Here is a 24,113-nt window from a genome sequence, read left to right as displayed (position 1 = left end):
TCCTTTGAGTGCCCCCACAGTCAGCAGCATGCTATAGGGGTCACCCAAGCCGAGTCAGAGCTCCGTGTATCCATTCAGACATGGAACTCTGACACTGCCCCCTGATTGGCTGACTGACAGCTAAGAGAGCCAATAGCACCACTGCTCTGTTTCAGCCAATTAGGAGGAGTGTACTGGATGGCCGAGGGGATTGTGGACATCGCTGGAGAGAGAATAGTCTCAAGAAGATAATTAGGTGATGCTGGTGGGGGGGGGCGGGGGCGTTGGCTACACATAGAAGGTTGTTATCTTAATGCATTAGGATATAAAACCTTCTGCCTTTACAACTCATTTAAGTCCCCCCACTTATGAGGGACTCATAGTTCTCGGTAGAGCACAATTTCAGTTACAGGAATAGCCTGTGGGAGCCGGCATATTGCATATGCAATCCACTGATTATAGTTGTTTTGCAGGAAAAAAGTAATAAATGCACATTTTCTGAGTGCATTACTTTGAATATACCTTTAAATTATATATCTAAACTTAAACTGAACATATTGCAGATTACCAGACCTTAGATGTGGTGCATTTTAGGAAACAGAACTTTTTAACTGTTTGAATGATGGAAATATTTTTGTTGTGCCCAGAGTTCTCCATTCAACCATTGACAATTGGTAAATATGCAATAGTAAAACCTTAAAAGCTGACAAATCCCTATTGATGCAACTACATAGCCAATCAGAATGCCTTACTCAGAGAGGTCTACTGGTATTAATGCATTCCATCAAGAGGGCTGGGACCGTCAGTACCGGCACGAATTAGACTATCTGTACCTAACACGGTCTCAGTCCCACAATCCCCTTGACTGTATTTACCAAACAAATCCCTGTAGCAGCTCATTCGCTTTATCCTGTAAAAATGTGTTAAGCATGCACTTTATTGGAGTATATGTCACATGCATCCATTCTGTAGCTCTCCTTGCCTTCCGCTTTCCATGCTGTGAATGTCTGGTTTTATCACTCACTCTGCCTCCGTTTTTTCACAGCTAGCTTCCCCCTTGTCAACGTGTCTCAGCGCTTCTCTCCTGTGTGCAGTGGGGTGAGCTTTTCACGCCCTGCCGTGCAGCTGCATCCACAGAGCCAGGTGAAGCTGACATTCCTGTCACGCTGATTGCACAGATAGCCAAGCGCCACATCCATCTCATCAAGCACAGGGATAGCAGCAAAGGAAAAAAAAATCAATCACCTGCCACAAGAGCTAACAATCTAACTTTAACGAGGGATGGGGAAAAAAAAAATTTGTTTCAAAATATTAACCACGACATTCCTTATAATGCCAGTGGTCTTGGGTTTGCTTAAACATAGACAGCAAGGTAGCAATTAATTCACTGTGTTCCTGCACCAGGAAGCACAAATCCATTTTCTCCTTAGTTGGGATTCTCGGTTTCAGAAGCAGAAAACAAGAACACCTATGTGAGTTTGTAAAACCCATATATGTTATTGCATAAACCAGTGTAAAGGGGCACTCCTCTCTCAGACCACATAGCCAATGCTTACAAAGTTCTCTCATTCTTCCTACTATACCTACGTCTAGAGGCTTGCAGACCACGACAGTCGGTGCTTGTTGAATATAGTGTTTGCAAATGGTCACAGAAATTTTCAAGCACCTCTGAAAATCTCATTGTGGTCAATTCAGCCAAAGAGCAAGGGAGAATTTTTTGCGTCAATCAACAAATGTGTCTCAGGTCAGTTGTGACTTCAACAATAACAGGGTGGTCCTGGATCTTTCTTGTTATGTTACAAATGATATGGTCAAGCAGCAACCACCATTAGTTTGTGTCTCTCTATACTGACCATGGCTACCCATGTAGGTAAGTCTTCACCAGAATAAAGGGATGATATTAGTAATGCCGCGTACACACGATGAGAACGGTCTGATGGACAGTTTTCATCGGACCAAACCGATCGTGTGTGGGCCCCACCGGTTATTTATCCATAGGTTAAAAAAAAAACTATCTTGTTTTAAATTTAACCAATGGATACCTAACCGATAGAAAAAATCTGATCGTTAGTAGGCACGTCCATCGGTTAAAAATCCATGCATGCTCAGAATCAAGTCGACGCATGCTTGGAAGCATTGAACTTCATTTTTTTTCAGCACGTCGTAGTGTTTTCCGTCACCGCGTTCTGACACGATCGTTTTTTTAACTGATGGTGTGTAGGCACGACTGATCATCAGTCAGCTTCATCGGTTAACCGATGAAAACGTTCCATCAGACCGTTTTCATCGAATGGACCAATCGTGTGTACAGGGCATAAGAGTTGCAAAAAACGGGGTGAAAAAAATCCCTATAATTAGGTAGCCAGTGTACCTAAAATATTCTACCAGTCTCTCAGGTTTCTGTATTGAACGCAATGCAAATCGCATTTCCTTTCCTCCTTAAATGACCACTTGTATTGGACTGAAAAATCCCATAGTCTGTGTCAAATTGTCCTCTAGGACTTTAAGAAAAAGTTAGCATTTAACAAGCAACAATGTAGGTGTGTGAAAGTCAAATTAGACGGAAGAATCCCAATTTTAAGATCCTATATGCCTTGTATCGCAAACTTAGGTCAGGAGCTTACATTTTGAAACATCAGCAGGGACAGGCTGACATAGGAAAGGTAGGACATGTGCTCCACAATGCTCAGGACCTGTATTCTATAACCTGCTCTGGCAAAGATTTAGGTACAGATTAATAATGGATTTCAAAAGGAACACTCACACCTCCTCCCTCACTATAAAATGATGACACGGTGTACAATGTCCTCTGGGTTGTCATGTGCCGCCTAATTCAGCATTAAACAAACACGCTGTGCTGTTCTGCCTCACAGGTGAGACCAGGATATCCTGTATCACTATTAGATGTGCCGGTGTGAACACATTAGGAGTTTTTCCATCATCCCCCAGCAATGAAGAACAGATTACACCCCATTGGGTTCTCAAAATGCATGTTTTTTTTACAGTTTTCTCTGAAAATGCAGAAATGTCATGGACTATAATGCTACAGATCTCATCAGGCATTTTGTATGTAGTCAACTGAAGGAAGGTTGGGGTGCTGCCTTCAACAACCAATCAAATGCTGCCTGTCACTTTAGACTCCAGAAGTAATAATATTGGCAGCAGTAAGTTTTCATTTTCATTGCTATTTTTAAATATGGTCTCTTTTTTTTTTTTGTTCTAATAAAGAACTATCAATGCATTGGATTTATTGTAAAAGTAGCCTTGCACCTCCGAGCTTTTTTTTCCCTAAGAAAATCACAAATGTTGCAGAGAAACCAAAAGTCTAGAGACCGACTAGCTAAATGCAGTGCTTTTTTTCTCAGAGAATAGGTGCAGGAACTCTCCCTTTTGGAGTTCCCCCGTCTTCACCACTACCTACCTCCGAGCACCGTTCCTTGGTCCCACCCCCTACCCACCTCCCAGTATTCCCCCTTTTAATTTGTTAATGATAACAAGAAAAGCAGTAAAATAGATCCCCTACAGCCAAAAACAATAGACCCCCCAGCAACAATAGTTCCTAGACAACAATAGACCACCCTCAACAAAATAAACACCCCCTAGCAACAATAGACCCCCAGCAGTATCGATAGACCATCCAGCAGTCAGCTACAATAGAATTTTCCCTCAACAGTAGATCCCTCCAGGCAACAACTAACTCTCCCAGGAACATAAGACCCACCCCAGCAACAATAGATGCCCAGTCAGCAAAAATATACCTCCTGAGCAACAATAGATCCTCCCCTTGCAAAAATACATCTATTCCAGCAACACTATATCCCCCGGCAGCAATGGACACTGTAGCACAACCCAGCACCCCTTGACATCACATACATTCAGTGCTAGAGGTGCCGGAACTGCGTTCCCCCGCGTTCCCACTAAAAAAAAAACCTGGCTAAATGTATGTCTCATAAAATGTATGACACGCCAGGAGGATGCAAGGGCAGAAATGTATATTATCCAATAAATTCCCAACACTAACATACTGTACATAAATATCAAACATATAGACATACATGCCCTACATTTTCTAATAGCACTGCTCTACACTATTCATATTTATAGATAATCTGATCAAACTGGATGTGACAAAGACTTTACGGACGCCAAAATGTAAATATTAACAATTAATTAACTGTGCCATATCAGTAATCCAAAGTACTAAGAATCCAGAAAGTGATTGATCCTCAAGAGCTATACACGTGTATATGAGCTTGCTTAATAGTACAATTAGAAATCATCAGGAAAATAACCCAACAGGAAGTGATCAGAACCATTACTTCATGATTAACAAGTTCTGGCTGGCTGGCTTAGATTACGATGATTTGAACATGGATTGAGCTATTTAAAAAAAAAAAAAACGTTTAAATAAATTGAAAAAAAAAATGCATATATATATATATATACATATACATTATATATATATAATTATATATATATATATACATATACATATATATATATATATATATATATATATATATATATATATATATACGCACACGTAGATAGATATACATACATACACACACAGCATGGATATGTAGGAACACTTCTATACACAAGACCACTGCAATAAAACAATCATAGCTAACTTATGCATCATTATTATCATGTACAAGTCAGGACATTACCAGAAAAGAAAGCGTTCCTCAGTGCGGGATGCAATGGAGCCGTGGTTAAAGAGACAGGTGTGTGCAAACACAGAGCCATAAGAAAAAGGACATGTGTTATCAGAGGAGGGCAGGTGCAATGCCTATCTCTCGCCCCCTCTGGGCTGGGCAAATTAGCTAAAGTGGATGGTCAGGATTGTGCTTGTTTACAGAGACACCTCGAGACGCTTAAGGAAGCTTCTAAATCTGTGTTTAATGTGCAAACCTGCAGCTTTCTGGCCTGCCTATGTCAGGAAGCCCAGCCTGCCTCATCCTTTTGTATGTCTTCTCCAATTAAGATTAAAGTGATCCTTGTGCTCAGCTCATCTCTCTCTAGATAAAACCTCTGAGCTCCAGCCAGCACTGCACCTAGAGTCTTATCACCTGCTAATCTCATCCTTCCTAAAGATAACAGGCAAACTGCTCACACAACTTTTCCCTGGTGTTATCTACTACATCCTCAGCACAGAGGAAAGCGGAAGAAAAATCCAGCCTACTTCAGGCGGGAAGCTTTTAGCTGGCCACACATGGATTGAAATTCAATCAGTCCCATTTCCATCCATGTATGGGCAGGCTGATTGTACCAAAGTTGATCCATCGATTGTGTTTGGTACAACTAGCATGTAAGATTTTTAGTATGCCATTATTGCCGTTCGCAATCACTGTGTTCTTCTGACACCCCCACCAGGAGAACACAATAGCTCAATTGGAGGAATTTTCCCCATGGTTGCAGGAAAGAAAAAATGCATCATCTATGGCCATCTTAAAAACACAACTCAGAGTAATTGCACTCTGGATAATAGTGAATCCAGCAATCCAATCTTCAGCTTCATTAGGGGTTTTCCACCTTGAGACAGAAAATGTAAAACCTGTCCACAGGCTCAGCTGTTACAGCAAAGCTGCTAAACAGCTCCAAGGGCAGCATAACTTGGAGCTACTTGACCTTCTTCAGTGCAATGCAACCCATGCTCACTTCCCACAATAAAAAGAAGCAAGTTTTTAAGATGGGTTCCATTGCACTAGCACCTCTCCATGCTTAAGCTGCTTGCCAACTGTTATGTTTTAAAGTGGGGAAGCATCCCCCAATCAGCAGTGAGTGTCCATAAGAGTAGAGTAGAAAACAACCCTTAGGAATCTAAAGGCCAAACGGCTAAACACTTTTATATAAACAGCTTCCCTTTATACAGAAGAGGAGGAGCCCAAAGCGCCAGCAAGGAAGAAAGCAGTGGTGGTGCGTCCATAGAGGACGCAGGAGCGCCACCCCTTCTCTCCTGCGCCTGTCAATCACCAATAGATAGGTTCATGCATTGCATGAATCTATGTATTGTCGCCACTTCTGCCCCCTAGTTAGGTGTCTGACCCCTTGTCGTGGGCCGGGCATCTGAATTACAGCAGCATTTATTTATTTTTTGGAAGTGCCTGGTTAAAGCTGTGGGCTCCAATAGGCATCCTGATTAGAGCCATGGGCTCTAATAAGCTTCCAAATTGGTAAACAGCGGGCACAATGCTGTGCGTTCGCTGTTTACACAGTGTTGTGTTAGGGAAGCGAATAAATCTTGACCCGCCTCTCAGGTCTGGTTACTCTGTCGCCTGATTGGCTGAAGTGACAGGTGCTGTGACTGGATGCCTATCAGGTGTCCAAATAATAGCAGAGATGGAGGATAGGAGAAGACATGGAGGTCTCGGAGCGTGGAGGAGAGCGCAGAGACACGCAATTGCCGGGCGGTGGGGCACGCTGGCAGCATTTGATGGGGCACACTGGCGGCAATTGATGGGGTACACTAGTGGCAATCGATGGGGCACACTGGCAGCAATCGATGGGGCACAGTGGGGGCAAATGATGGGCACAGTGGTGGAAATTGATGGGCACAGTAGCTGCGTTTGATGGCACAGTGGCGGCAATTTATGAGTACAGTGGCTGCGTTTGATGGGCACAGTGGCTGCGCTTGTTTTGTTTTTTTCTCAGTTTGTTTGCGCCCCCCAAAAAATTTTTTGAGCACCAGCCACCACTGGGAGCAAGGGACCCCAGAATGGGAGAACTGGGCTGCTCTATGCAAAACCATTACACAGAGTAGGCAAGTATGGCATGTTTTTTTTTTTTTGTTTTTTTAATAACTTTACAATCACATTAAATTGATCTCTTTTCTTTGTATCTACTCTGTCCAACTTTTTTTTTAATGAACCTGTAAGATTTTGTTTTTCTATTTTGAGCTGTATATTATACAAATACACAAGCAATATTGAACGCACACATTTATGAAACCTTATCAACTTTCTACATGATGAGCCACTATTACTGCCCAGTGCTTATAAGATGTCACACCATAACCAATCTAAAAAGGTAGTTATTGTAATCTTGTACCCTAGAAGATAATAAAGGACATCAAGCAAATCCTGAATTAAAGCCATCTAGGTATTATCTATAGTCACAGATGCTTAAGTCTTATTAAGGACCAACTGCCTTATCTATCTTCTGCTACCTATGACAGGACTGCGCAATCTTTCAGAAGAGACAGTGCTTGGAGTCAGTGTGAATATCTTCTGGGTCCAAATCCCAAAAATATAGAGTTTCCACTAAAGTCCAAAACTGAATAGTAAATCTGATACTCTGACCCCAAACAAAATTGGAATACTTCTCAAGTAAAACACTTCTAGACTACTGTATTAGTCACAACTTATAGAAACGTTCAGCGCATATAGAGGTGTGCAGTAAGTTTTGACAAATGTAATTCATTTACGATAATGTTCTAAAACTTCGGACTTTAAGGCTTACGGGTCAAATGCAAGTATGTCGGGATATTTGGGTAAGAATTGCTGTATGACAAGGTTATATAAATACCATAGGCCTCCGGATGTAAGAAATTGACAATATTTTACCTAAAACATTTTGCTAGCTTCCATTCCATTGCTTTACTGTAGTTAATTTTTTTCCTGAAAAATCCCAAAGTAATAACTTTTGTTCTACTGCTTTTGTCCCACTACAGCATGAATAAATCATTTCAATCTTTAGTGGTAAGCACTATTGGATTCTATATGACCACATTACTTTAAATGATAACTATGAATAATTATGCTAGAATAATTTTAATATATAAACCATGAAGGAGGGGGATGGGGTATTCTAAGTAACCTGATACTTGTTCTGCAGAATCCTCCAGGTGTCTACACCCCAGATATGATACTCAGTGGAGCACCCCTAAATCTCCAAATAGCAATATATTTCTATGTCAACTGTGGTCAGTAGCTCTTGCAGAATTCTTTCATCTCATTATGATGGGCATTTTTTCAGTGCTTGCAGTGAAAATGTCATTCAATGTTTGGAGAGGGATGCTTCCTACCATTTGGGGATGCAGGTGCTCAGCAGAACAGCCATAGAGGCACCTAGAGCAGTGGTTCTCAACCTTCTAGTGCCGTGACACCTTGATAAAATTTCCCAAGTTGTGGGGACCCCTAACAGTAAAATAATTTTCATAGCGCGGGTTGAAAGCACCCAAGGCAAGACAAGTAATTTGCGCCCCTAACCCACGGACATTTAGCGCTCCCTGGGTCCCTTCCACTCGTACAGTATTAAAACCCCTTATGGTACATTTTAGGATGTACCACTCTCTTTGTTCTCCTCCTTTCTTTCCCTTTTATCTCTCTCTATCCTAATTCCTTGTTTTTTCCCCCCCAACTTTCCCTCTAACTGTCTTTCTTGCTCTCAATTTTTTTCCTTCTGCTCCCTTTTTCTTTGTTCCTCCCCCTCCTATCATCTCCCTTCCTGGAAGAACAGTGCAGGCTTCAGGAACAGCCCAGGATTTGGTGACCCCTGGCAAATCATGATTTGACCCCCGAGGGGGTCCCGACCCCCAGGTTGAGAACCACTGACCTAGAGGTACCAGCAGTACACATTTAGTAGCAGTTCAATCAGCGCAAGATCATTTTTGATAACAATTGTTAAATATTCTGATGGTCATCTTATCTCTATCTATCTCTCTATCTATCTCTCTATCTCTCTATCTATCTCTCTATCTATCTATCTATCTCTCTATCTCTCTATCTCTCTATCTATCTCTCTATCTCTCTATCTATCTCTCTATCTATCTCTCTATCTATCTCTCTATCTATCTCTCTATCTATCTATCTCTCTATCTATCTCTCTATCTACCAGAAACATGAGTCCAAATTTAAATAGACATTTAAAATATATGTGAACCCTCACCTTGTAAAACAACCCATTCAGTTTAAAAAAGAAATGAAAAGCAAAACATTTGTGTATACATAAAAACCACATTATAAATACTTTTTTATAAGTCATCACATACCCTCTGTTCCCAGGATCTTAGACAACTTAGGGAGGAGAAACAGAAGGCCTAAATTGTTAGGGTAACCAGAGGAGGACACATAGGGGAGATGGAGAAACCAACCTCTGACCTTCATCTAGCAAGTCCCGTGGCTTGGTTAAGAAAGGCCTCAGGGCCAAAGTGAGGAGCACCCCCTATGTGTGTGTGAAGGGACCACCCAAGTGTGAACCACCCGTGAAAGAGACCAACACCTAGAAAGATGGCTGCAAAGATACAGTGGGACTGTACACAGTTTTCTGCACTAAGAGACTATGGTCAGGGAATCGTCTAATGGAAGTATAGTGTTCCACACTGGAGACTTCTGTCAGGATGTCATGTCATTGATTGTTGTCAGGTAAGAAAGATGTACTGGTGAATGAGTTCTGCAGTACAGTGTTAAAATGCAGCTGGACTGGTCAGGAATATGTGAGTGGGTGGGCTTCGGGCCAGAAGAAGTGTGACATGATATGGGGGAGTCTCTCCAAGACAACAGATAGGTGGCTATCCCATCCAGGGAGATGGGTCTGGAGTCAACATGGCGGGAAGCACAATCCAATGGGGGAACCTTTTAGGTGGCCTTCAGAAACTTTTTTGAACTGAGACTTTGAAGTATGAAGCCAGTACATTAATAGGAGAACTCGGTCAGTATACCTGTTCTAGGTTGGTGACTTACAAGATAGCTTTTTAAAACAGAGCAGCAGCCCATTTATTTTTTTCATAACATGCTTAAGAGTCTTCAATCTCAGCACAGAGAAATTCAAATAAAGTGTAAGCTCTGCAGAACCGATGAGGAGCGTCAGCGATTCGGCTTTGTTCATTTTAGCTGTGTCGGTGGTAAATAAATAATATCAGCCAGTCCCTGGCATCTGAATAGGAAGGGGATACACATCTCAATCACCCTCCGGCTCTCATACTGGCTCCAAGACAGATCAATATAGCAATTAGATGTTATCAGCTTGTGCTGCTTCTCTTGCTTCCCTCTGGCCTTGCTCCCTTCCCCCACTAAAATCTCACAGCTTTCATGGCCGCTCCATTCAGCCCTGATGTCACACGGATATCTGGGTTTGAGACCTCTGCGCGACTTTGTGAAGCTATCCGGAGAGAACCAATATAAGAAAAAAGAAAAAAAATGCAGCGCATGCTTGAACTCCCACATCTAGACTGTCAGTATCTGAACAGTTCCTGCATGTCAACCTATAAACTGCTAGTGGCGCTTGCCAACAAAGAAAGTGGAAAACTAGAAAAGCAACACAGTAGTTTTAAATGGTTTCCATATGACTATATGAAAAATAAATTGCATTGAAAAATAATTCTTATTTCCCAGCAACAGAACTTGTTTTTCAGTTGAGATATCATGCCATAGGACCTTTGTGCCAACTGTACTCTGTGCAGACTGTAAGGATTCTGCATAGGTCATATTTCAGACCAATAAACATCTAAATGTGTGGGGTTTTAAGGGTTAAAGCTTCGTGTTTTTTCAATTTAATGCATCCTATGCAATAAGGTGAAAAAACTTTCGATGCTTACAAGCCCCCCAGCCCCCCGGTTTACTTACCTGTGCCCTCGAAAGTCCTGCGTTGTGAATGCGCTGGCTACTCGGCTGTTCTCGGCTCTTCATTGGAGATTGATAGCAGCGCAGCCATTGGCTCCCACTGCTGTCAATCGAATCAATGACGCGGTGCGCCGGGGGGCGGGCTGAGTGATACGCTTGGTGGCTATAGCCGCCACTGTATCGCACCCGCAAGCTAACCCCCTTGGGAGAGCGCTTCCCAGAACAGGGGTTAGCTCTTGCGGGAAGGAGCCGAGACAGCCGCCGAGGGACCCCAGAAGACCAGGATCGGAGCCACTCTGTGCAAAATGAGCTGCACAATGGAGGCAAGTATGACATGTTTGTTTGTTATTAAAAAAAAAAAAAAGAACCTTTACAACCCCTTTAAAGCTGAACTTAAAGGCAGGCTCTTTTTATTGCAGAAGAGACATGCAAGGTCTGTTCTGCAATAAGATACACCTACGTGCCTGCTGTCTTCTCCAGCATATAAACTAAACTGCGCATCTGCAGCTCAGCTTAGGTCACCGGCGCGGTTCCTGTGTTGCGGGATGACTGACTCCTGCACATGACTGACTCCTGCACATGCACAGAAGAGATGTTGTCCTGCCCTGGCCAATGAAAAAGGCCAAAGACCGGCACCCAACAGAAGATATTGGCACCAGAGAGGAACGGGGGTGGTAAGCACAGCTCAAAATAGAAGAAGACATAGATTGCCAATCGTGTGTACTGTAATGCAAGGATAGGCTAAAAGAGGGAGAGAGTTAACTGACAGAGAGATAAGCTCATCCATCTGCTGCTTTTCACTTTACTGTCCAGCTACGGGCTAGGGAAGGGAAGACCTGTATATGCTACTGAACTGCAGCAGAGAAATCAGGTCTCCTGCCCTGCTAGATATGTTTTTTTCTTATGGCAGAGCTGTGTAAATCTCAGGACTTGATGGACAAGCATACAATTTTGGCAGATAAAAAAAAAAAAATACTATTTTATAAAGAATCTGGGGGAGGCTGGAAGCAATAGAAGGTACTTTTTGAATTAAAAATACATACTTGAATAGATTTTTTATATCCATAATTAATGTCCCTTTAAAACCATATAAAGCTGTAGATAAAGGTGTACTAGGTTGGAAGTTGAAGACGTATTGCAGTAATATTCATTTTCAAACCATAATTCAGCTAGAGGACATCCTACTCTACCATTTCAACTGAGCATCGAGCAATATTGACAAATGTACAGATAAATCTCAGCAGCAGTGGGCACCTGAAGCGGCTTCTACTGGGAGGTGGACAGAATGGTTAATATTGAGTGTGTATTAATTATATCAATCTATCACACAGAAGCTGCAGCCTCAGCAGTTTAAATGAGGTCAGGCTGCCTTGACACCGGGATAGGGATGCGAGATCCTGTAAAGTGGGGTTCAAAAATAAAGTAAGATCTGACCCTGGCTCTGGGAACAAGTGACTCAAGGTGAACAATGTCTACCCACTGTGCATGTAGAGATTATCTGTACACAATGATGAGCTATAGTTTACATTCCATTATCCTTATGACTGTGTACAGAACACCTTCTTACTAATACAGTGTCACCCAATGACATCAGATGGTCTCTGGCTAAAGTCCAGAGAAACTTAAATTTGTGTTTAATAGTTCCGTCCCTCTGAGTGTTCTCATCTTTGTCTTTTTGTCTCACCTCCTTTTTATATTGTCATGTACTTTGGATATTTGATGTGTATCTAAAGCCAAAGCTTTCTTTTTCATTTTGGATACAGTGGTGAGAAGTTTTAACCCCTGTTTGGTTTTTATTGCTTTCTCAGTTTGCATTGGGGGAGTCCCTCTTTTTTCCTGGTGACCAGTGTTTCTGAGGCCCCGTACACACGTCCGAGGAACTCGACGTGCCAAACACATCGAGTTCCTCGTCGAGTTCAGTGTTGAAGCCGCCGAGGATCTCGGCGGGCCGACTTTCGTCATTGAACAACGAGGAAATAGAGAACATGTTCTCTATTTGGCCCGACGAGTTCCTCGTCGGCTTCCTCGCTGAAAAGTGTACACACGACCGAGTTTCTTGGCAGAATCCAGCTCCGATCGAGTTTCTGGCTGAATTCTGCCGAGAAACTCGGTCGTGTGTACGGGGCCTGAGACTAAAAGATCAACTGCAGCTCTGATATGAAGAAAACTCTGTTCCTCTATTAACATGGCTACCTCCACACAAAAGACAAAGGTATGGTAAATCAGTAATGCGGAAAAGATGGTCTGCAGAGTTTTTTTCCCTCTGCTTGCCTTTTTTTTGGGCACAGTTCCCACTCTAACATTTAGCATGCACTAGACACGGAACAACTAAAATCGGTATTTGAAATGTGAGTGCTTATAGCAACATTTCTTTACAAACACTAAATGCAAGAGCTTTGAAGTAATGAAGCTGTGCTAGGCGGGAACCCTTACCTGTTGTAAAGCTGAGCTGATGACTGCTTCTTTTACTCTGGTTCTCAGGCATTAGGAATTGGTGGGTTTGATGAATGGTGGAGATGATGCTAGATAGGTCGGTCTCACGGCTGCAATAAAAGAAGAGGATCATTTGAATAAAAAGTTGTCATATTTGTTTCATAAACAGATTATAGTCTTGTGTTGCATATAGTGGCCAAGAAAACTTCTATAGGTCAGTCAATGATAAAAACTAACAAAGACTGGCATGGGGTATACAATATGGATATTTCATAAAAAGGCATTCCCCAACCAATGCAAAACTATACAGCCCATGGTTCAGACATAAAATAATTCAATAGCAATCCGTTAGGAATCCAAAATTAATGTAGAACTCCAACTAATTATATCTTTGTGTAGGGAATCTGTTACCAAATACGTACATTTTAAATGTTTTCACTTGTTTGTGTGGGTTGTCTGCTCTATTTTCTTCCAGCTATCTAAAAAAATCCTCCTACATTTAGGCTGGGTTCACATATGTGCGGCCGTGCTTTACAGCAGGGGGTCCAGTGCGTCCCTGTTCACTGATTCAGGTGTGAGTTTTTTGCCTGAATTCGCACCTGAATCAGAACCAAAAGACGCACGGGACCCTTTATAAATGCGGACCGCAGCCCCCCTGGAGCTGTGGGATCCAGCTACATTGAGAGCCAGTCACACTCCAAAATCTACTTCAAATCCCCAAGTCCCGCTACAAGTCTAAAGGAGAACGAAGATTCGCAGTCCAAGGACCCCGGCTGTGGAACGCACTACCAACTAACATCTGAATGGAAGAAAATCATCGGGCCTTTAGGAAAAAAAACTCAAGACCCACCTCTTCTGAAGGATAGGATGGAAATGGATACCAAGCGCCTTGAGGCGATTCAGTTCGCATTTGTAGCACTATAAAAAGTTATTCACTCACTCACTCTCCTGTCATGCGAATTGAATGCCGGGAAGCCCATATCAAATTTGCATATATGTGTTTCCATTTAATGGACTAGACACAAGGATAGGATACCCAAGCCCATCCAGTATTTAGGTAAAAAGACCCAAGTTATATCGAATGCTCCACTTTCCATATGGAAAGATTTCTAAATGGAGACTGCTATATCACTGCAAGAAAATGCCTTGGTTTACTTTCATTTTAAAGCAGAGAGAGTCAAGATAAGAAGTCCAAAGCTGGCTATCCATGTATGGGAAGAGATGTTGTATAGAAGTCAATCTACCAATCAACTTCTGTTCAATGTCCACTCGATCAGTGCTGCAGGCTATAGCTGATATTTACCACAATTTACCTTTCATTTATATACATTTTAGTAGGATGCAGACGTACATATTTTGTAGTTCTATATTTTGATTGACATCTAGTTGAAAATATATGTATACTGCATACACACCAGTAAACACAAAGTTATAGTACACACTGTATAAGGACATAGTACAATTCTGTATGACAAAATAACCTCCACCATAGTCACTACCAAAGGCCATACCTCTACCATAGTTGCTGCTATAAAAACATACATGGCATATTCAATTGTTACGCTGTTATGGATGGGTATATGCTGACACAACGTAGTGTTATCTACCGTCATTTAAAGCTCCTCCCTGCCACATGTGTGCAGCCAAAACCCCGTAATCCCAGCATGGTTGAAGATGGGAAGTAAATTTAATGAGCACCAATTAAAACCGGCAACGAACAACTTCTGTCTATTGCTCTGAGATCAGTGGATTGAGAGTGCTAAATCATTATTATTTCTATGGGGTTATCATGCATGACAAGGAGAATCATTCCCCTTCCAATAATTACCCATCTAATATTTCATGATAAGGGGCGCAGGGAGCGGTGTCTCATCCTCTTCGTAGTTTGACGTTTTCTAGCTGCCAAGTGTTTATGGTAAAAAGCGCAACAATCTTCTACAACAGATAAGTGAGCTGAACCTACACTGACCAATGTGCTGATGGTTGTGGAAGAACATAATTGTTTGAAAGCTGGCTTGGGTATGTTGAGATCAGAATAGTCTTGCATTGCATGTGCAAAGCTAGATCAGTCTCACTATCTTGTACAGTATAACTTAAAGCGGGAGTTCACCCATTTATTTAATTGTTGCCCTTTTCCCCTGTAATGGAAGCAGCTTCCGACGGTCGCATCCATCGCGTCACTCGTAGCCGAAAGAAGCCGAACGTCGGTGCGGCTCTATACTGCGCCTGCGCACCGACGTTCGGCTTCTTTCGGAAAATCGTGACGCGAAGGATGCGACCGTCGGAAGCCTCTCGGAAGACTGTCAATCAAGAAGGAACGCCCAGTCCCGCAGCCCATACCCGGAAGCGACGGAGAGGATGCATCTCGTAAACGGGTAAGTACGGATCATATTTTAAAACCAATAGCCGATTCCCCTAGACAAAACGAGCATTAATCTAAGGGGAAAATGTGCTCTCTAACGGTGAACCTCCGCTTTAAGAAAACCACTTGTAGTGATTTAAAATTAAGACACATTGACAAAAATACATTTTGAGTTATAAAGGGAAGACTCCAGGTGCTGGAACCCTCTATGACCCCCATCTTCATCTTAGTTAGCAGAGCCGAAGCTCAACAAAGGCTTCCCTGCCCTATAAACTATTATTGGGCTGTGGAGGATAGAATATGGATGCTTCCATTACAGGTCTGTCAGGCAAATACAGTGATGGCAATTCCTTTAAGCCTAGGTTGACATTGGAGCGATTTGTCATGTGATTTTAGAGATCAAATCGCATGACAAGTCGCAGCCTATTGGAGGCAATGACACTGTTCCAATTGGTGCAATATCGATTTTGCGGCGCCACAACGATTTTCAAACATAGTTCCTGCACTAATTTTGCCGATTTCAGGTGCGACTTCAATAGACATCTGTGCAGGAAGCCACACAGATGTCTATCAAGTAGCAGCTGAAATTGCGCCGACCTTGCTACTTTCAAGTGAAGTAGCGTGATTTCAAAGTAGCATCAATGTGAACCAGGGCTTAAGCAAATCTGAGGATCTGATATACGCAGAAAGCAATCATAAAATAAGTTCTTTACATGAAGTCTGTAGCATTGGGGAAAATAATTCTTCCAGCCAACTAGAAATAAATGTCATTCAAATTTCTAATCATTGAAACCTTTAGCAATAATTAACAGAACTGAAAAAAAATAAATAAAAGAATATTGCCAAATGGTAAAAAAATAAATATTTAAAGCAAAAGAAATACATTTTGGTTTCTAAAATGCACTGGTTGGAGGTTAGGAGAGCAGATGGAGAAGCTTTTGCTGAAATGAACATATATGGTCTTCAGAATTCTACGATCACGTTGGTCTGTTATCCCAAACTCCCTGGCTAAGGAATGTTAAATTAAATATTTAAAACAACAAAACATATAATGCCAACAATATACCCTCACAGTGTTACTCACATGATCTGAGACCCCCATCTTTGCCTTGGCAACACACAGCACATGGTCTGCATGGAAAGCGTGAGATGAAGACGAACTGGACTGTGTATAGAACTGTTCTTAGGTCCCCCTGAGCATGGACCTTTTGAGCTACACCACAGTCTGACAGCACCCTTTAAATCACCTATCCCCCTGCTGAGCCCCCACCATTTGGCACTCAGAATCCCTCCAGCACCATGGCCAGCGGCCCCCAGCAGTGTGACTGCAAAAGGGCTTATCTGCTCATAAGACCCCTGAAGTAATTGGATCAGGCTGTCTCCACTTCATCGTCTTTTTTTGGCTAGTCTGGCTACGGATTTCTGGGGGATAAAATAACATTTTAATGACTTGATCGTTTCCATTTCTCACCCCACCCCCATCACACGCCAGCTTTTAAAAACAAGCACATAGGCTAAGTAGTTAGCACTTCTGCCTGGCAGCACTAGGGTCATTGGTTCAAATCCCATTACGGGACTATGTGCCTGGAGTTTGCATGTTCTCCCTGTGCCTGTGTGGGTTTCTTTCAGATACTCCAGTTTACTCAACACTCCAAAGACATGCTGGAAGGTTCATTGGCTGCTGTCTAAATTGGCCCCAATATATGTGGGTGTATGTATTAATGTGAGTTAGAGACCTTGGGTAAAGTGCTGCGTAAATTGATGGCGCTAGATAAATACCTGTAATAAACAATCACACATATCTTCCTTTTAAAGAACACCCATGCCAAATGTGCCCACATCTCCACTAATAGGAGGAAGGGGGGTATAGGCAGTGCCCAGCACTTTAATCCCCCTTGGGTGTGATCCTCTCCCAGCGCTGCCAGAGTACACTGTATTATGTAAATATTGCTGGTTTGTAAGCAGTTTATGAGGTGATTACCAGTTCTGTGTGTGTTTAATCTCATGGATCGCAGAAGGGAAGACTGGTACAGAGGACAAACGGAGATTAATGTTACCTTCAGCACATGGATTCAAGGGAGGATCGGAGACTGCAATGTATCCTTATGGGATGTGTAAGCGAGAGCCGGCACAAATAGAGTTATTACTGGCCTGTATAACTGCCAGGCACGCAGTACTAAAACTTAATTGTTGGCTTCTGTGGCTGGGGCTGATCAGGTCCAACACGCATTTACACAGGGCTCTCTATGCCAATCTCTCATATAGAAAGCCATGCAGCTAAATATGAATGTCCTGCCACTGGTAAATACTGTGCTAAACTCAGTTTAGGTTTAAGTACATAAAGTCTCTGTATTGCCATATGTCCTATATGTGCTATATTAACACAACAGTTAAATTTAAAGACAGATTAGAAGAGATTACATTCTATGAATCCATGTTTATGGCTGATTGATGTCAGACAGCCGGTTCTGCCACTAGCGATCCTGCTGCTGTGATTTGTCGAAATTGCAAGCGACAGGAATGTTAAAGCGGTTGTAAAGGCAAAAGGTTTTTTTATCTTAATGCATTAAGATAAAAAAAACTTCCTGTGTGCAGCAGCCCCCCTAATACTTATCTGAGCCCCATTTCCATCCAGCGATGTGCACGAGTGTCTCGGCTGTCCGGGACTCTCCCTCCTGATTGGCTGCGACACCCTATTCTGTTCAACATAAGACTGTTGTTAGACCGGCTGATGTTGAACAGTCCTGTTGGTAAACCAACATTCGATCGCTTGCTGCAGCCAATGGATGTCAGTCCCCACTGTCAGAATACTATAGCGCAGCAGGGTAAGACCCATACACACACATAGCTTGTGTGGATGTGGAGAAGATCCCTGCATGCTCATAGGTTGTGGGGTTCTGAGAGTTTTTTTCATTCAACCTGTTGCAGTTGTGCCGGCGTGGTTGTGAGCAGGCGCATGGGGGAGTGCTGTCGTCACGGAGCATGCGCAGGTTGTAATACGTACCTGTCCGGCGCTCGGCCCATCATTTGCATGGGGTCACGCCTCATTTGCATGGGTTCATGCCCACTTCCACCTACGCCGATGTACGCCTTCAAAACCCATGCCACGCTGGCTCACCCTTGGGAGCACTGGCTTGCTGAATACAGTGCTTGCCTCTCTGCACTGCGTTGGCGTACATTGTTTGCCCTACGACGGCGTAATGTGCGCCCTGCTCTCTGTGAATCTGGGCCAAAATCTTTACATATGGGGATACTTGTAGACAATTGTTGAGAATGCACAAGTAGTGCGCACCAAGAAAAAAAATGTAAGCTCCTCTGTCATATACCATATGTATCGTTCTAAACTGTGATAAAAAAAGGCTGGAGGAAATCTAACAATAACACATTCTCCAGAGCTTCACGAGATAAGCACGGTGGAGCCTATCTGTGTTGGCAGCAGGTGGGTTAAGAAGGGATTGTTTAGCAAGGCTTTCCAAGCTACCAGCAGCCTCTACAATGTTGTCAGCAACATAATCCTGCTTCCCTGCCTGATGCACCCTCCGCTAGACCCTGCCGTAGGCTGCAACAAGAGGCTGATACCTCCTAATGAGCTCCCGTCACCTCTCCGCTGTCCCCTCTACCTCTCCCCTCTTTCTTTCCTTCCTTCTTATCGCCCCCTTGCCCCCCCTTTTCCGCTCACAAACTCACGTCCCACGGGAATCTGCTAATTAGCTCATTAGAATTCAGCAAGCGAGGGGGGAGTAATAAATAAATAAAGGGAGGCGCAGCTGTAAATCCTATCTTTAATGCTCTTCACTTAACGATAAAATCTCCGGATCTTCTCTTTCTTTCACACAGTCCACCTTGTATTTTCCACTCAGAATTCAAAAGGTCTGCCAGAGAATGTTCAAATTTAACCTATAAAGTGCAAGAGGGCCCTGGCATTGAAAAAATAAGTAGTCTTGGCAAAACAAGGTCAAACTAATTAACTAGAGAAGATGCCAATTTACTTTGGTTCCTGTGAGACAGCCTGAAAATCTTTTTGGTCACAAAGCTCAAGGGGGTCACATAGACTCTGAATAGAAGATGTGTTCCATTGAGAAAAGATGCAGTATATTCTACTTTTGCTGACTGCACTGGTGTAAACTAGGGCCACTGGAACATGTGAATGCATTTTTGATGGAGATCTGGGGAGGCATATCAATGGAGGGACGCACAAACCTGTACAGACTTTACAATTGCACCCTGACTGCCATTAGGTATCGGGATGAAATCCTTGGACCCATTGTCAGACCCTACACTGGGGTGCAGTGGGTCCTGGCTCCTGGTGCACGACAATGCCTCATGTTGCGAGAGCATCAAGCCAGTGCCTGGAGGATGAAGAAATTTATACCAATGAATGGCCCCCATGCTCACCGGACCTAAATCCAAAAGAACACCTCTGGGACATGATGTTTCAGTCCATCCGGTGCCGCCAGGTTGCACCTCAGTCTGTTCAGGAGCTTAATGATGCTCTGGTCCCTATCTGGGAGGAAATACCCCTGGACACCACCCGTAGTCTCATTAGGAGCATGCCCTGATGTTGTCAGGCATGCATACAAGCACTTGGGGGCCATAAAAACTACTGGGGACCATTTTGAGCCATTGCAATGAAATTTCAGCAAAAAGGACTAGCTTGCTGCATAATTTTTTCACTTTGATTTTCGGGGTGTCTTTGAATTCAGCCCTCTGTAGGTGGATAATTTTCATTTCCACTGCCTGCCTGTCATGCTGAATCAATGGATTTAATATTTTTCAAAATGACAATTATCCAGTTCCAATATTGCTTTGACTTGATTGAAAATTAGCTAAAGCCAAAGACAGCCGGGCAAGTAGCATTTTCATAAGCAGGTCAGCAATAGCAACCTTCAGGTTCAAGAATAAATATACACATCTGATTAGCTGATTAGCCAAGTAACCCCCAATCTTACTTTCCCTGTTTTCCCCCATTTTGTGTACAGAAGCCCAGAGAAATTCTCTAACTCTGGTTGTCATAAAATTTTACCGCAGCTAAAAAAAAAAGAAACCTAAAGAATATAGCGACCTTTAATATCTGCATAAGGGTGCAAATCAAACTATATTATTTGAAGTTCACTGCTCATTAAAGGGTCATGTACCCATCTCCTTTTGACAGCTGCTAAGCCTATCGCTCCCTGGGACGAGGAGGCCAGCAAATCAATAATGTGCCACAGCAGTGAAATGGTCAATTGGCATTACTTTCCGTTGCCCTCAGCATATTCTGGTCTGAATTATTCATGGATATTTCTGAGCGAAAGACGTGGAGGGAATAGACTTTTAAAGAAAACTGGACAGGAGGGTACCCTTTCGCTGACCTGGGGAAGGAGGGGGCTGTGGGAGAGACAGAGGTGGGGAAGAGGTCACAGCAGGAAGCAGAAAAAGCAATTAGCATATTTGTAATCAAGGTGATTTGGAATCAATTAACCAAATGCCTTAAGCGGCCTTAAACTGTTCAAGAAACACTGACCCTGCCAATCCCATTAGAGGAGCTAAAGTCTGCAGAAAGATGCCAGCCATGCAATCCTGAGGGTGATTAACGATTTGGCTGTTAGGGGGCAGGCAACAGACATGAAAAGCTGGGATTTTCTTTCTAATGGCAAGAGAAAAGTGGTAAATGGGAATTTTCTATGGAATTCTGCGTAATGCATAAGCATTCTAGAGAATGTCAATATCCTTAAAAAGAGAATTTCATTATGTTAAGGCCCAACTCTAAGAAGTAAAAAAAAAACACACACACAAAAAAAAAAAAAAAAAAACCTTGCAGTGGTGCCCTCCAGCACTGCAAGATTTAAAAGCTCCTTAAGTCTAGAGGTTAAAGTGTAGACTGTTGAACTTACCTTACACCTCCACCCTGGATACTCCTCCCATTTCTGAAGCTCTGGTCTGTGGGCATAGTCTCAACGTCATCACTTACAGTACAGGAACATTAACCAAGTATTGTACAGTTGCAGCTTACACGGCAGGCTGCAGGGGACTGGTCGCAGTTTAGCAGGCACAGTTTACATCTTAATCATGCACTCCTAGACATAACGAGCATTTAACTGTAGCTGGGCTTTAAGCAAGAGAATATATTTTGTTTGCCACAAAAAAAAAAAAGAAAGAAAAATGCTACCAGATGAGGCTGAGGCCAGACAGGGCACACTCAGCCAAGCGGATCTGCCAGCTCAGCGAGGGATCTGTCAGTTGATCCCTGCTGAGCAGACAGATGACAGGTCTGTGACCGCTCCGCTATGCAGAGCAGACACGGACACAGCCTGCTCTTCTTTATGGAGCGGTTGGATAGAAACTGCCTGTCCGTTTCCATCCGACACTCAAAATGTTTTTAGCAGGCCGGATAAGATGCCAGCAGGTGTCAGCAGACACATGTCGGCTGACTTCCCCGCTCCATAGAGAGCTATGGATGGTCCAATCCGGTCCACCTGAAAAACTGACAGGCGGACCCAATTGGTCCATTCATGTAAAAGGGGCCTAGGGCCCCGTTTCACACATGCATACCATTTGTTTCATCAGTTCAGCCTTGTTTTTTCAAAGAAAAAAAATGGATGAAGTTTATATCCATTTTTCAGATGTGTTTACATCCTCCAGCTAGAGTCCTCAACTACTTAAGTAGTTTCTTGTCCAATCCATTTTTTTTAAACAGAAGAAAAGTAGGACTTTGATCCGTTTGAAAAAATGGATGTTGACAGAAGAAGATGTAAATAAATGATCATCCATTTACATCTGTTTTTCCATAGAGATGCATTGATGTCAGTTTTTCATTCGTCAACGGAAAAGCAGAAAAATGGACAAATGTCTGCATGTGTGAAAGGGGCCTAAGGCACGAGGGACCCAGCAATTGGCTGCGGGAGGTAAGCCTCACTAAATGCAATGAGAGGTTGACAGTTCACTGCAGCTATTCCCAGACATTTGCTTGTAAATGCTCATGAAAGCATAAAAAAGCCCCCCCCCCTCGAGGAAGTCACGTGGGCGTGATGTAAGGCGTGAGCAGAGGCAGACCGGAAGTGACATCATGGATATGAGTTTGGCACTCCTGGATTTTTTTGTTTTTACTTTTAGCTGTTTATCTGTAATAAACTTTTAAAATGATATCATAGAATGGGAGTCTTTTTCACATTTGCATAATTTACGGATGGTATTGAGAGGAGGACCCCCAGGACCACCATAGAGACCATATCTACCATAGAAATCAGCCGGCTGGGAAGGACAGATAGAGGACCCCCAAAGGAGAACAGATGCAACAACACTACCTGATCAGAGATCAATATTACATGCTTATATTAAGCTGTACTAAGGGGAGAGGCTAGATAGCACAGAGGTGACACCACAGTGGAACGGGGAGGATATTACACCTTCATGGACACTTGCAGTTAATGGTGAAGGGATGTACCATTAAAGGTCATTTGCACAGTTGGACTGGATATTCAACCTTCATGCCACTATTATTTGTGTATCACTTTGACATTTTCTACCTGTATTTATTATTTATTGTAGTTTTATCCTATGATCACAATAGCCTTTATGCACATTGCAATTTGCACATTTTTATATTTTTTTGTTGATGGTTTTGCACGATACACATAGCACATTTATTCTGGCAGGGTAACACTATTTATTTTACAGGCACATTCATCTTAATAGTGAAGGATAAGCTACTGAATGATTGCAGCAGCTGGAGCACTTTCTCATTTTTTCATACAAAAAGATAGCGCAAGAGTAACCCACCATACACTAAGTATTAAACACATCACATTTTTCTATGTAAATATATTTATAAAGGTGCTATTAACATGACATTTTCAGCACGTCGGTAATAACCCATTCAATCCATACACACAAAGAGTGAAAGGGTATGGGGAATGAGTGTGAGACAATTATGACACTACAAAGCTACCATCCCATAGTGAACATATACCATATTAGAACAGAGAAAAGTGGGACCCTTGCAGGGTCGAATAAAAACATAAACAATGGAAATTTGTATAAAAAGATAAACAGGACTTTTTTTTCTATATATACACATAATTGTTTATAAAAATTGCAAAAAGACGAATTAAAAACACAGCTACGATAGGTTGTTCAGGGTGTTATTAATGTAACTGGAAAATCCAGTTGAGTAGCCTACATGTTTCGTGGGGCAACCCACTTCGTCAGGGCTTTGGATTATAGCACAAAATTATCTATATACTGTAAAGAAATAATAACCGGCCTGATTGAGGTAAAGCCTGGGCAGCACATGGGGATTGAATCTGCGTCCCCCTGACAAAGAAGAACACTCCTATGTGTTGATGACAATTTCAATAATATACATGGCATTGCCAGGTGTATAAAAATTGTGAGTATCAAACAAACGCCTCAGATCATAGATGGAGGAAGAGGAGAAGAGTGGATAGGGACACTACACTGATTTTGCTGGTTGTTTCACAGTTTATTTGAACTGCCAATCTATCAGGATAGAGCAACTATCATCACTTGTCTCTTCCCATGGATGGTCAGCTTGGCCCGTCAGCGCTCCCTGGAGCACCAGGCTGCAGAGGGGGCGGGAGCAGCTGGAGCTGTGAGCCAGAGACAGCTGTCAATCAGGCAGCTGGGTGGGCTTTAGCCTGCTGTCGGCTGATTCAGGGTCACAGAAGAGCAAAAGTAAGTGCACTCACATGACCCATAAGAGAAGTATGGCCAAATTTCTCTTTTAAAAAAAGAAGGAATTAAAAAAAAACAATTACATGGCCAAAAGACAAATG

The 24,113-nt window shown here is 42.7% G+C and overlaps 1 protein-coding gene across 7 annotated transcripts in view; it reads right to left on the bottom strand.

Annotated features, from left to right (window-relative positions):
- SAMD11 (sterile alpha motif domain containing 11) overlaps window positions 1–24,113 on the bottom strand; it is a 207,975-nt gene that overhangs the window by 63,551 nt on the left and 120,311 nt on the right. For all 7 annotated transcript variants that reach the window (XM_040325953.1, XM_040325952.1, XM_040325950.1 and 4 more), the window contains exon 5: window positions 12,978–13,087. In XM_040325953.1, the coding sequence (XP_040181887.1) occupies window positions 12,978–13,087 (110 nt within the window). The remainder of the gene's footprint in view (window positions 1–12,977; window positions 13,088–24,113) is intronic.

Source organism: Rana temporaria, chromosome 10 (genome assembly GCF_905171775.1).
Source record: "Rana temporaria chromosome 10, aRanTem1.1, whole genome shotgun sequence".
In the NCBI taxonomy this organism is placed as follows: Eukaryota; Metazoa; Chordata; class Amphibia; order Anura; family Ranidae; genus Rana; species Rana temporaria.
This window is presented reverse-complemented; position numbering and strand designations above follow the sequence as displayed.